General features: G+C 40.4%; 1 protein-coding gene across 1 annotated transcript in view; it reads right to left on the bottom strand.

Annotated features, from left to right (window-relative positions):
* DNAH6 (dynein, axonemal, heavy chain 6) overlaps nt 1-13,840 on the bottom strand; it is a 280,222-nt gene that overhangs the window by 89,614 nt on the left and 176,768 nt on the right. The window contains exons 50-57 of the mRNA XM_010862179.1: nt 11,849-12,091; nt 10,391-10,558; nt 9,508-9,743; nt 7,671-7,932; nt 6,229-6,352; nt 4,958-5,154; nt 3,471-3,674; nt 580-705 (exon numbers count right to left, since the gene is read on the bottom strand). Coding sequence (XP_010860481.1) covers nt 580-705; nt 3,471-3,674; nt 4,958-5,154; nt 6,229-6,352; nt 7,671-7,932; nt 9,508-9,743; nt 10,391-10,558; nt 11,849-12,091 — 1,560 coding nt within the window. The remainder of the gene's footprint in view (nt 1-579; nt 706-3,470; nt 3,675-4,957; nt 5,155-6,228; nt 6,353-7,670; nt 7,933-9,507; nt 9,744-10,390; nt 10,559-11,848; nt 12,092-13,840) is intronic.

The raw sequence follows: 13,840 nt of genomic DNA, 5'->3' as shown, positions 1-13,840 counted from the left end.
TAAGGGCAAGAACCATCTTTGTATTATTTGCCATTGATTCTCAAACAATGTGTGTTGAATGAATGAACAGTTTCAAAAACATCCACTCTTGGAGTGATTTGATTCTGAAGAAATAAAGCACAAAGACTTAAAAATATATATACTTTTTTAAAAAAGTGAAAGTTTATACCATACCACTTAATTGAATTCTAACTTTATGTCTAAGTGGAAAATAATATTTATACTTATTGGGGTGCTTTACTGGCTTCACATCACTGGTTCAAGGAGACATGCCCTGATGAGGTTGCTGCTTTGAATTTCTGGCTAATGATCAAGAGCCACACGAGGCCTGAGAATCAGCAGTGTCAGAAGACAGTGACCATCCCACTTCACACCAAAGCAGTGTCTTCCAAAAACTGGTTCAGTGACAGACCATTATGAGAATGTATTGTTTAAGGAGCAAAGCAATAGGTTTGACCATTTAGAAAAGGGAGCTGACTGGTGTCTTTGTCATAATGTAGGCATTGCCTGTAGAGGATTTCAGATATGGTCTGAAGGTTGGAAACTAACACAAGGAAAAGAAAAAGTGAAAAAGCAAACCTCTTCTAGTAAGACGGGTAAACCAAGTCGGATCGAATTTTCAAGTGTGCGTAAGAAATTACTATCTGTGAGCTTAATGATCTTTAACCCATTTTTGCTTTCTTTGTTTCTTATCCAGCGGTTTGCCTGTATGAGAAAGCACAGAGTAGGACATTTCAGTTTGTAAAAATGTGAAAGTTTTTAAAGTTTAGAAACTATGTTCAATCTAGAAACAAGTTCGAAAGATTTTACACAGCAAAGGAAATATTTTGTTTAATGTTTTCATTCACTAAACGAAATGAAAAGACAACCCTCAGAATGGAAGAAAATATTTGCAGATGAAGCAACCAACAAGGAATTAATCTCCAAAATATATAAACAGCAGGTGCAGCTCAGTATCAAGAAAAAAACCAAACACCCCAATCAAAATATGGGTGGAAGATATAGCATTTCTCCAAAGAAGACATACAAATAGATAAAAATACACATGAAAAGATTCTCAATATTGTTAATTATTAGAGAAATGAGAATCAAAACTCGGAAAAGGCAATGGCACCCCATTCCAGTACTCTTGCTTGGAAAATCCCATGGATGGAGGAGCCTGGTGGGCTACAGTCCATGGGTCGGTAAGAGTCAGACACGACTGAGCAACTTCACTTTGACTTTTCACTTTCATGTATTGGAGAAGGAAATGGCAACCCACTCCAGTGTTCTTGCCTGGAGAATCCCAGGGACGGGGGAGCCTGGTGGGCTGCCGTCTATGGGGTTGCACAGAGTTGGCTACGACTGAAGCGACTTAGCAGCAGCAGCAGAATCAAAACTACAATGAGGTATCATTTCATACACTTCAGAATGGCTATCATCAAAAAAATCTACAAACAATAAATGCTGGAGAGGGTGTGGATAAAAGGGAACCCTCCTACATTGGTAGTAGGAATGTAAGCTGGTGCAGCCACTATGGAGAACAGTATGGAGATTTCTTAAAAAACTAAAAATAGAGTTCTCATATGATCCAGCAATCCCACTCCTGGGCATTTATCTGGAGAAAACAATAATTCAAAAATATATCAATGTATGAATCCCAGTGGTCTTGGCAGCACTATTTACAATCACCAAGACATGGAAGCAAACTAAATTTCCATCACAGAGGAATGAAAAAAAGATGTGGTACACCTATACAATGGAATATTATTCAGCCAAAAAAAGAACAAAATAATGATATTTGCAGCAACATGGATAAATATAGAGATTGCCATACTGAGTGAAGTAAGTCAGAGACAAACATCATATGATACCATTTATAAGTGGAATCTAAAACAAAAGGGTACTAATGAACTTATTTAGAAAACAGAAATAGAATTACAGATTTAGAAAGCAAACATGGTTACCAGAGAGTAAGTGAAAGTGAAAGTGAAGTCGCTCAGTCGTGTCTCTTTGCGACCCCATGGACAGTAGCCTGCTAGGCTCCTCTATCCATGGGATTTTCCAGGTAAGAGTACTGGAGTGGATTGCCATTTACTTCTCCAAGAGAGTAAGTAGGGGAAGGATAAATCAGAAGATTGGGATTGACATATACATACTGCTGCTGCTGCTGCTGCTGAGTCACTTCAGTCGTGTCTGACTGTGTGCAACCCCATAGACGGCAGCCCACCAGGCTCCCCCATCCCTGGGATTCTCCAGGCAAGAACACTGGAGTGGGTTGCCATTTCCTTCTCCAATGCATGAAAGTGAAAAGTCAAAGTGAAGTCGCTCATAAGGACCTACTGTATAGCATGGGGAACTCTACTCAGTACTCTGCAATGGCCTATATGGGAAAAGAATCTTAAAAAAGAGTGAATCTATAACAGATTCCCACTGGAAACTAATACAACATTGTAAGTCAATTATACCCTGATTTAAAAAAAATGTAAAATAAAAGAAAAATCACTCCCCTTGCAAATAAAAACACTTTTTAATTCTAATGTTTGGGATTCTTTTTTGTTGTTGTTCAAACTTGGGACAAATAAAGGTTTGTTTGTTTTTTTTTTCCTTTTTCCATCTAGATTAAAAAAAAAAGTTCACACAAGGTTTTCAAGATCCATCTATGAAAATAAAGCTCATACAAGGTGTTCAAGATTGTCTCCTTTGCTTTCAAATGGACTCCATTTTCTAAACCCCATTTAGAACATGATGAGATGGTTAGATAGCACAACTGACTCAATGGACATGAATCTTAGCAAGCTCCAGGAGATAGTGAAGGACCGGGGAAGCCTGGAGTGCTGCAGTTCATTGGGTTGCAAAGAGTCAGACACGATTTAGTGATGAAACAACAGCCATTTAGAACAACTGATCCAAGGACTTAGGAGTCAGATAATGGAATTTAGTAAATTCCGGGAAAGCTGGCCCCAAATTCATCACATCAAAGTGTTAGTTGCTCAGTTGTGTCTGACTCCTTGCAACCGCAAGGACTGTAGCCCACCAGGCTCCTCTGTCCATGGAATTCTCCAGGCAAGAAACTGGAGTGGGTAACCACTCCCTTCCTGACCCAGGGATTGAACACGGGTCTCCTGCATTGCAGGAAGATACTTTACCACTAGCGCCAAATTCATCATACCCTGACTTCATTCTGACTCCTCAGAACTCTTAGGGACAAGGACTATACAGGAATGAATTTCTGCTCCCATAGAAAACAGAAAACAAATGGTCAACCCTCTGAATAAAACCAACCAAAATCAAGTGTGCAGAGCACTTGGACTCTTCCCTTTTTACTTTCTCCATAAAATGAGGATGTGAACTAGAAGACATCTTGATGGCCTTGTAGGTTTACGTTCAAGACCTTACAAGTACACTGAAGTCTACTTTTGGAATTTGTAATAGAATGATATTAAGCAGAGTTAGTAGGCTGCTCTTCATCTGAAGCACTGGTTACACACCTGATCTTGGGGATCAATCATCAAAGGCCACCGTCTGCCTTGAGTAACCAGAATGCCATTTTCCGTTGATATCAAGTCCCGGGGCAGCCCGTCTGTGTTCCACTGCCGTATTTCGTAGGGATCGCCGAGAGTGTTAATGAGACTGAAGTCGGGATTGATTGGGATCTCCAGAGACTGACAGTCCTGGATCCAATACTCTATAAGCTGTTGAAGGAGAAAAGCTTACTTGTATATGAGTCAGGAACACTTAGTAAATGAGGATTCACAAAACAAGTCCTACCAGGCTCCACAGGCATCCTGGAATCCGAGCCCAGGACATAAGAAGTGGACAAAGAATTAGGAGATCCGGGGGCTAGAACTACACCATTAGCTAGGTGTGGCTTTGGGCACGTCATATGTGCTGTCGGGACCCCAGGTTTCTCAAGTATAAAACACAGGGGTTGTCATAGTAGTCTTCACTCTGGGGAGAGTCTGAGACCACGTGGAGAAGTTGGGGGTTCCCACAATGACCTTGGGTGATCCTGGGAATTAGCAGATGAGGCAGAGGGCTATTAGCATTCACCTCCTTCAGTGAATGGTGCAGACATGCACAACAGTTTCCCCCAACAGCACTCCCGGCCCTCCTGCTTGATTAGAATCAGTTGATCCCTGAGCTCCTGGAGAGACTCTATGAGTCTTACACCAACTAGGTTTTAGAACTCAAGGTCAGGGCAAAACATGTCTTAAAAGGCGGTTCATAAAAGTGTTTTGCAAATATCTCCAAATAATCCCTGCTCTTGCCCATTGCTGAGCCTGTGTAGCAGCCTCGCCAGTTCAGAACATTTCATCCTGGCTGAATTTGGTGCCACTTCTGATCCTAGGGGTGGGAGACTCCCTGTCTCTTTTTCTTCTCCCAGGTTGCTGTGTTGTGTAAGCAAAGCTGTGAGTAACTTTCTAAGGCAGGAGAGGAAAAGAAGGACTGTGTTAAGGAAAGCCTAGGGATACAGGGGAGTCCATTGGACTGCCAAACTAGTGAATTCTAAAGGAAATCAACTCTGAATTTTCAATGAAAGGACTGATGCTGAAGCTGAAGCTCCAATACTTCGGCCACTTGATGGGAAAAACTGACTCATTGGAAAAGACCCTGATGCTGGGAAAGATCGAAGGCAGGAGGAGAAGGGGGTGACAGAAGATGAGATGGTTGGATGGCATCACCAACTAAGTGGACATGAGTTTGAGCAAACTCTGGGAGATGGTGTGGGACAGGGAAGCCTGGTGTGCTGCAGTTCATGGGATAGCAAAGTGTCAGACATGACTTAGTGACTGAACAACAACAATAGGGGAGGTGGTGGGTAGTGGAATGTAGACCTAAGTTTCCATCATGGAGAACCTCCCTCTAAACCCAGAACCTCCCTCTAAACCCAGAAAAATGACACACACATCCCGCTGTATCCTGCTAAAGCAGTATCAGCTGCTTCTCAGTCCTCACAGGAAATACGTTTGCTCACCGATTGCCTGTACTGGGCTGTGAAGGCCCCGTAGTAGGCCACACAAGCTGCTGCTATGAACACATTCCCAACGATATTCGATATCTCCTCATTGAATTTCTGGATGCTTTCTTCCCATCGGACTTGCTCGTCTCCTAATGCAGCCGTCAGCTTTCCAGCACGTACCAGACGTGCTTTGGTCAGTGCCATTGTCTTTGCTAGAAAATCGAAAGAAAATCAGGTTATTTCATTCAGTATTTTCCTACAGTATAAGAAGTTTACTCATCTGCTTCTGCTTATAGCAGAATGACCATTATTTGGTTAATGATGTCAATACATCTCTGGTCCTCAGGCCAATTTAGCCCAAGTTCTCACTTCAAAGCCAAGTCCAAGTTCTTTGAATCGCCTATGCAGAGAGTTCCTTTCACTTTATTTTAAATTAATTAATTTTAAATTGGAGTATAGTTGCTTTACACAGCTATGTCAGTTTCTGCTGTACCACAGAGTGAATCAGCCATATATAAAAATATATTTATATATTTATAAATTTATAATTTTATAAATAAATATATTTATATTTTTTATATATAAAAGGGAAGGTGATCCTTTTTGGATCGCCTTCCCTTTTAGATCACCACAGAGTACTGAGTAGAGTTCCCTGTGCTATACAGTAGGTTCTCCTTAGTAATCTATTTTATGGGGGCTTCCCTGGTGGCTCAGACAGTAAAGAATCTGCCTGCAATGCAAACGACCTGGGTTGGATCCCTGGGTCAGGAAGATCCTCTGCAGAAGGAAATGGCAACCCCCTCCAGTATTCTTGCCTGAAGAATTCCATAGACAGAGGAGTCCAGTGGGCTATAGTCAACGGTGTCCCAAAGAGTCTGATATGAATTTATATATAGTATCAACAGCATGTATATGTCAATCCCAATTTTTCAATTCATCCTTCCCTGTTCCTACTTGGTATCCATATGTTTGTTCTTCACATCTGTGACAGAGAGCTCCTTTTTGATACTCCTTTCTTCTGCCTGAAGACAGAGCTCTCTTTTTGCCCCTGTAGTATTTATTTTCTGGATCAAATTCACGTGCTGCTCTGTCTTATTCAGACATAGAAGTTTAATACATACAATATACTCAGTTCTTCTAATGTTATACTTGAAGGTTAAGACCATCCATCTTATGCAAATATGGCCATATGTTGGATGGAAGCTGAGATCTGACTGCCTGAAAACACTGTCTCCTTTGGAAAATCTGGCATTTCCTAACCAACACAAATTTTATGAGTTACTTACCAAGACTTTCTTTCTCATTCACACCTTTGTCATATTCATCTTGTAAGGCTTGTATTTGTTCTTCCACTTGTCTTAGTAATGCTTGCTTTTCTTTCAAAGTAGCCATAGTGATATCAAGTTCAGCCTAATAAAATCAAGTAAATATTTTAAGAATAAGCTCCAAAGAGGGTTGAATTTGCCCATTTATAATGGGCTATTTTTTAAAAAATCAGATTTACTTTCTCTTTCTCCCCAAAAGATTTTGTTCTAAAAGATTTTGATATGATATACAAAATTAAACCAAGTATAAAATAGAATAAAATATAAGAGGAGGACCAAACAGAACAAAACAAAGCCCAGTGAATCATAGAAAGATTAGCAAAACAGATATACTAAGCATTTGGAGGTGAGTTAGTTACTATAATGAACTATTAACTTTAAATGATAAGACAGGGCTTCCCTGTAACTCTGGAGCCAGGGAGCTGCAACTACTGAGCCTATGTGCTTCGACTACTGAGCACCACGAGCCCTAGAGCCCATGCTTCACGACAAGAGGAGCCACTGCAGTGAGAAGCTGTGCACCGAGAGAGTAGACCCTGCTCACTGCACCTAGAGAAAAGGCCTGAACAGCAATGATGACTCAGTACAGCTAAAAATAAATAAGTATTTAAAAAATGATAAAGCAAATGAAATATTCATGCAATAGTGAAAACTAATCTTTCCTAACTAGTTCTCTAGAGCAGAGGTCTGCAACTATGGCTTGCAGGCCAAATCCAGCCTGCTACCTATTTTTGTGTGGTTACAGTTTTAAATGGTTAGGGGAAAAAAAATCAAAGGGATAATATTTCATAACACATGATAATTGTATGAAATTTGAATTTCAATGACCGTAAATAAAGTTATATTGAAACACAGCCACACTTGTTCATGTTTGAATATTTTTTTTTTTAAATGTTTACTTATTTATTTGGCTATGCGGGGTCATAGTTGTGGCATGTGGGATCTTTAGTTGCGGCATATAAACTCTCAATTGCAGCATGTGAGATCTGGTTCCCTAATCAGGGATCAAACCAGGCCCACAGCATTGGGAACATGAAATAACAATCTCTACTAGCTATTCTGGGCTTCCCTGATGGCTCAGATAGTAAAGAATCTGCCTGCAATGCAGGAGCCCAGGTTCAACTGCTCAGTTGAGAAGATCCCCTAAAGAAGGGAATGGCGACCTACTCCAGTATTCTTGCCTGGAGAATTCCATGGACAGAGGAGCCTGGTGGGCTAGAGTCCATAAGATCACAAAGAGTCAGACACGACTGAGCAACTAACACTTTTGTGAAAACGAAAAATAATCTTCAAGAGCATGGTTACTGTCTGTATTGCATAGGGTCTCAGTGGCACCACAAAAGAAGCTTGAATGATGATCATGGTCATTGATTCTATAAGATATCACAACACAGACAATATACCTGTGCAGCACGGAGTTTCTGTCTCTTTGGCTCGACTTCTTTGACAACTCGGGAATACAAATCCATGGCTCTTACCCACATGCACATGGATTTACAGGCTTTGGACACTTTCTCAACTTTTTCAGGCACAAAATCAGGATTATTAATATATTTTTGAAGTTTTGCCAAGATTTGAGGCTTAATATTTTCCTTATCATATTCTAAAAGTCTTCTTAGGAAGTTAGAGTCACCAAGAAGTTGCTTTGCCGTTGGCCAGTCAGGTCTAAAAGACACAAATGGTAAGTTAATAGCATTGGAATAAAGGAATGTGACAACAAAAGAAATGTATTCCTTTGAGAACATTAAGATATTATTCTACAGATTAAAAAAAGACTATATGTCAATTATGCATGATTTCATGGAATTGGACTGCAAGGAGATCAAACCAGTCAACCCTAAAGGAAATCAAGCTTCAATATTCATTGGAAAGACTGATGCTGAAGCTCCAATACTTTAGCCACCTGATGCAAAGAGCCAGTTCATTGGAAAAGACCCTGATGCTGGGAAAGACAGAGCAAGAGGAGAAGGGGATGACAGGATGAGATGGTTGGATGGCATCACCTACTCAGTGGACTTGAGTTTGAGCAAACTCTGGGAGATAGTGAAGGACACAGAAGCCCGGCATGCTGCAGTCCATGGGGTTGCAAAGAGTTGGACACTACTTAATGACTGAACAACAACAACGTCAACTGTCTATGTCGTTAGTTATGTAACAATTTAACTTGCTCTCTTCCTATTATAAAGGAAATACAACACAATTTACTGAAAGCATTTTGCTAGGCTTTAAGAGCACCATGACTTACTACTTTTGTTTTCTAGGCATATATTTATGCTATTTACTTTCATAGTGTGTATAGCCTGTTTTTTCTTTTTAATATTTACAATGATGTTTCTGAAAATGTTCTTATTTACTGGTTGAAAGTGTTAGGTGCTCAGCTGTGTATGACTCTTTGCGACCCCATGGACTGTAGCCCACCAGGCTCCTTCGTCCATGGAATTCTCCAGGCAAGTATATACTGGAGTAGGTTGCCATTTCCTCCTCCAAGGGATCTTCCTGGCCCAGGGATCAAACGTGGGTTTCCTGCATTGCAGGCTATCTGAGCCACCAGGGAAGCTCCATTTACTGGTTGAGCTATAGTTATAAAAACTCACTTTGTTTGTATCTAACTGACTTGCAAAATTTGTAGAATGACATTTGTGTTAATTTCCACCCCAAATGAGTTTTGTTTTACTGCTACTATTACTATTGTTATTTCTAAGCAAGAGAGAAAATCGAAGATAATCTAAAGAAGCTATAAAGATAGGTGTTTAGTGATGTACCATCTGTGTGTCACTTATAATTAAAAAAAAAAATACTATTGGGACTTCCCTTGTGGTACAGTGGTTGGAAATCTGCCTGGCAATGAAGGGGACTTGGTCTGGGCAAATTCCATGATGTTCCATGGGCTAGCTAAGATCGAGCACCACAACTACTGAAGTCTGCCTGCTCTAGAGACCGTGCTGTGCACCAAGAGAAGCCACCACAACGAGAAGCCGGCATACTATAACCGAGCTGGACAGCAGCCCCTGCTCACCGCAGCTAGAGAAAGCCCGCATAGCAATGAAGACCAAGTAGCCAAAAATAAAAATAAATTAATTAATTAAAAAAATACTATTAAAGTACCAACCAATTTGTTGGATGACTGATCGAATCAATGAGAGGGTGAACAAAAGAATGAAAATATGTAAATGAGAATGAAGGAAAAAAGCAAAGAAATTCCACCAGGCATTTTGTACTGGGTGATTGTGAGGCACTCACTTGGCATTCAAGAGAATGGAGATGGCTTCCATCACGGTCATGACCATATCTGGGGGCTTTGTGAAAACTCTGATTTCAGATATATCCGCTTTATCTAAGGAATCCAACGCTTTGTTAGCAGCATCGAGGGCAGGGAGCGCTTCTTCAAGATCTCGCTGAGCATCGTCAGCTATGGCTTGGGTCTCTTCGGCTTTCACTTTTGCTATCGCTTCATCTTCTTGCACAACGCTACGGACCTAATCATTGAAACATGACTGCTCAAGTGATCTCAGTATGTGAATTTCAATGTTTAAAAACAAAGTGAATAATGGATAACCAATAAGGACCTATTGTATAGCACATGGAACTCTGTTCAATGTTATGTGGCAGCCTGAATGGAAGGTGGGTTTGGGGGAGAATGGATATATGTATATATATACCCCAGAACAAAATAAAAAGTTTAAAAAGTAAAAAAAAAAACACAAAATAAGGCAAATAATAGTGAGTTATATTTACTCTTGAATCAGACCAATGATGAAAGAAGATTAGGTATACTGCATTTTACACTCTTCTTTGTCCATCTCATGCCATGATGATAAAATAATGGAGATAAGAGTTATAAGAACGAATAACTAATTCATTCTTGGGAGAAGATTGGATGCTTTATATTTGTGGCTTGTACTTTTCTTACAACTTTCTCTGTCCCATTCATTGCATTTCCTGATTATCAGGGAGAGAGCCAGGATTAAAAGCATGGCTAAACTGATCTACCAGTTCATTGTTTTAACAACATATTGAAATTAAATTTAATAACACATCTAAAAAGTCCATTCTTTATCATTGTACGTAAGGGGTCAGCTGGCAGTCAAAGCGTCCTCACCCACCCTCAGGTGATGCTGCATACCTGATCCGCATTTTCTTGATCCACCGCCAGTTTGTCCATCAGGGCTTCAACATCTTGTGATTTTGTTAAAAGGACAGGTTCTAAAGCTGAAAGATCTAATTTCATTTTATCTACTAGTACATTTGTTTCTAATAGCTTGGTGAGACCATTCTTCACCCGTTCACGTGCCTACACGACAAAGAAAATAACTATTATGTTGAGTATTACAAACTACGAGTTTATTGGTATCTCTATCTGATTTATGTACTAGAATTTTGCATTGGCAGAATTAGTGAATCGGTTTGTAATACTTAACACTGAACGTACAGGAACACATGGCCCTGAAGTTCACCACAGTGGGTTTGGATCCCTGTCCCCTGGCCACGGGAGTAGGGCATCACTGAGGGATCACACTGTATTATTTTTAGCTCCTGTGGTAGCTTGGTAGCATGGTGAATGAATTAAGGACAAATTCAGATAGAAATTCCTGGAGTTCACATCTCTGGGAGCTTGTTCCCTTAGGATGGACCAGCAGGGCTGAGGCCACTGGAGACAAACAGTGTCCCAGATACTTACCTCTGGTTGCTGACATGTCCACAGGGGTAGGAAACCCTTGACTAGAATCAAAGGGCAGTATATGGTAAATAAGCCACCTGGGAATAACTTTTTTGAGGATGAGACAGAAAAGGTGGTTCAAATAGGCTGGTTTCAAAAATATGTCACATTATTTTACTAGGCATACATTTACCAGGTAATATCCATTGAAAAACACTTAAAATATCTAAATGATAAATGATTTCATTTTTGTTATTTAAAATGTTGAAAATTTTAGGTCATGTTAATAGCTTAATGATGATTACAATGATGACGATGTAGTAAGCAGTCACTATTTTGAGCACTTATTTGTATCAGATCATATTCCAATACTTCACAAACAGTATCTTATTTAAATTCTACCACAATCCAAGAGGTAGATACAGATTTTTAAAAACCTTATTTTGTACTAAGATTGGAGTAGTTACAAAACCTTCTCCAAGTTGTTCAGGAAGAAAGAGTCAGAAATGAGGTGCTACCTGGTCTGCCTGACACCAGAGTCCTTGCTCTGAATGGGAACCACTGATAGGTAAGACAACCAAACTCCCATCTCCATTACTAAACCAAAAGTTTTCCTTCTTACTAAACACTGCAGAGGTGGCTAGATATGGGCTTAACTTTAATTCTGTTACAATGTCCATATCACATCCCTGAGTCAAGGACACTTATGTAAATGATAGAAGACAAAATATTAAATAAGGGCAAGGCCTCTAGATGACCAACACAATATACTTTTTGGTCATATTGTAGGTTGTCAAGGGCATGTTAGGATGGAGAGATGTCCAACAGGCAAGACGGCACATAGATCTTCCACACATTCTGGTAAAGGTTTTGAGATCAAGCAAAAAAAAAAAAATTTTTTTTAATTAATAATATTAAACTTACAGAAACCAACTGCTTCCTCTTTTCAGTCAGCATAGACAGGTAGAGATTGATGAGTTCCAAGTAGGAGGTGGGTGTTGTGTAGTACCTTCTCCGGAGCTCTGTGTAATAGCGTTCTGCCATATTGGAGACACTCAGGTGGACATTCACACACATGAGGGAAAGCTTTTCTCTCAGTTCTTCATTTACGGCATCAACATTTGAGAAAAACGTCTTTGATACAGAAAGAAGTGCTTCTCTGGGCCACTGTAAATAAAGATATGATTTGGAAAGTCAGTTGTTCATTTCCATAATGCACGGTTTAACTATTAAGAAAAATGCATTTCTCTGCAATTCTTCCTCACCTTGGCCCCCCTTCACTGTAACTCCTACTTGTGTCCATGATGTTTCATGAACTGAATGGCTGTGTTCATTAGACAGGGGTCTGGGTCTGCATTTGCACAGTGTCTGCTACATAGAAGTTACTCAATAACTACTGTTGGTTGAATGAATAAGTTAGTCAGTTCAGTCGCTCAGTTGTGTCCGACTCTTTGTGACCCCCATGGACTGCAGCATGCCAGGTATCCTTGTCTATCACCAACTCCCAGAGCTTACTCAAACTCATGTCCATTGAGTCAGTGATGCCATCCAATAATCTCATCTGTCATCCCCTTCTTCTCCCACCTTTAATCTTTCCCAGCATCAGGGTCTTTTCAAATGAGTCAGTTCTTCAAATCAGGTGGCCAAAGTACTGGAGCTTCAGCTTCAGCATCAGTCCTTCCAATGAATATTCAGGACTGGTTTCCTTTAGGATGGACTAGTTGGATCTCCTTGCAGCCCAGGGGATTCTCAAGAGTTTTCTCCAATACCACAGTTCAAAAGCATCAATTCTTCAGTGCTCAGCTTTCTATATAGTCCAACTCTCACATCCATATGTGACTACTGGAAAAACCAAAGCTTTGACTAGACAGACCTTTGTTGGCAAAGTAATATCTCTGCTTTTTAATATGCTGTCTAGGTTGATTGAATGAATGTCTAGGTTGAATGAATAAATGTGGCTGTTTTTAATTTCATAACTAAAATCACATACATTACAAGGATCTCATGTCCTCACTCTGCCTATTATACAATTTGAACTTGGTATAATCACTGCCCTGTTCATCTCAACTCATTTGCTCCTCTCCTAACTCTTTGAGCTCAACTGAACATCAGTCAAATGCAACTCTCTGTTACCCCATGTCTACAATCATGCAGCTAGCACAGCTAGAGAAAAACCCATAGCTGTGCTAACTGGTCTCATTGTCAATTCATGACAACTAGCTCAAGCGAGTTCTTAGTGCAGCCTGGAAAAACTTCTGTGTTGTCTCACCCATCACTTCTGATTCCTCTGAGTATTTCACACCCTATGTTACTTCCTAAGACTGCTAACACTTCCTCTCTCTTCTTTACCATTCATGACTTTGCTCCCTACATCATTAAAAAAATAGAAGCAATGCAAATAGAACTTCAGTGAGCTTCCACCCTGTCTTCCCCTCTACCTGCATTTTATGCTCTGGGGTGAGCTGTGCATGCTCCCTGCCCAGGTCAGCTCCTTCACTGGGAACTCCGTCCCATCTCTTCTTGCCTATTCAGTCACATTGGTCCAGCAATGCCTAACTCTGTCTGCTGCACCATCAATATAATTCTGTTTTCTGAATCATTTTCATCAGCACACGTGCATTGCTTGTGTTCCCCACTTAAAAATACTTCTCTCTTGACCTCACATACCCCTCTGGCTATTACCCATCTCTTGGTACTCCTTTGGGGCAAAACTCCTTGAAAGCTTTGTCTTTGATTCCTCTTCCTTCTTCTCTCTTGAAGCTTCTCCCCCATCAGTTCAGTTCAGTCACTCAGTCATGTCTGACTCTTTGCAACCCCATGAACCGCAGCACACCAGGCCTCCCTGTCCATCACCAACTCCCGGAGTCCACCTAAACCCATGTCCATTGAGTCGATGATGCCATCCAACCATCTCAT

This window comes from Bison bison, unplaced genomic scaffold (genome assembly GCF_000754665.1).
Source record: "Bison bison bison isolate TAMUID 2011002044 unplaced genomic scaffold, Bison_UMD1.0 scf7180017864480, whole genome shotgun sequence".
NCBI classification, from domain to species: domain Eukaryota; kingdom Metazoa; phylum Chordata; class Mammalia; order Artiodactyla; family Bovidae; genus Bison; species Bison bison.
Note: the sequence above shows the minus strand (reverse complement) of the source record. Positions and strands in the feature narration are given on the sequence as shown.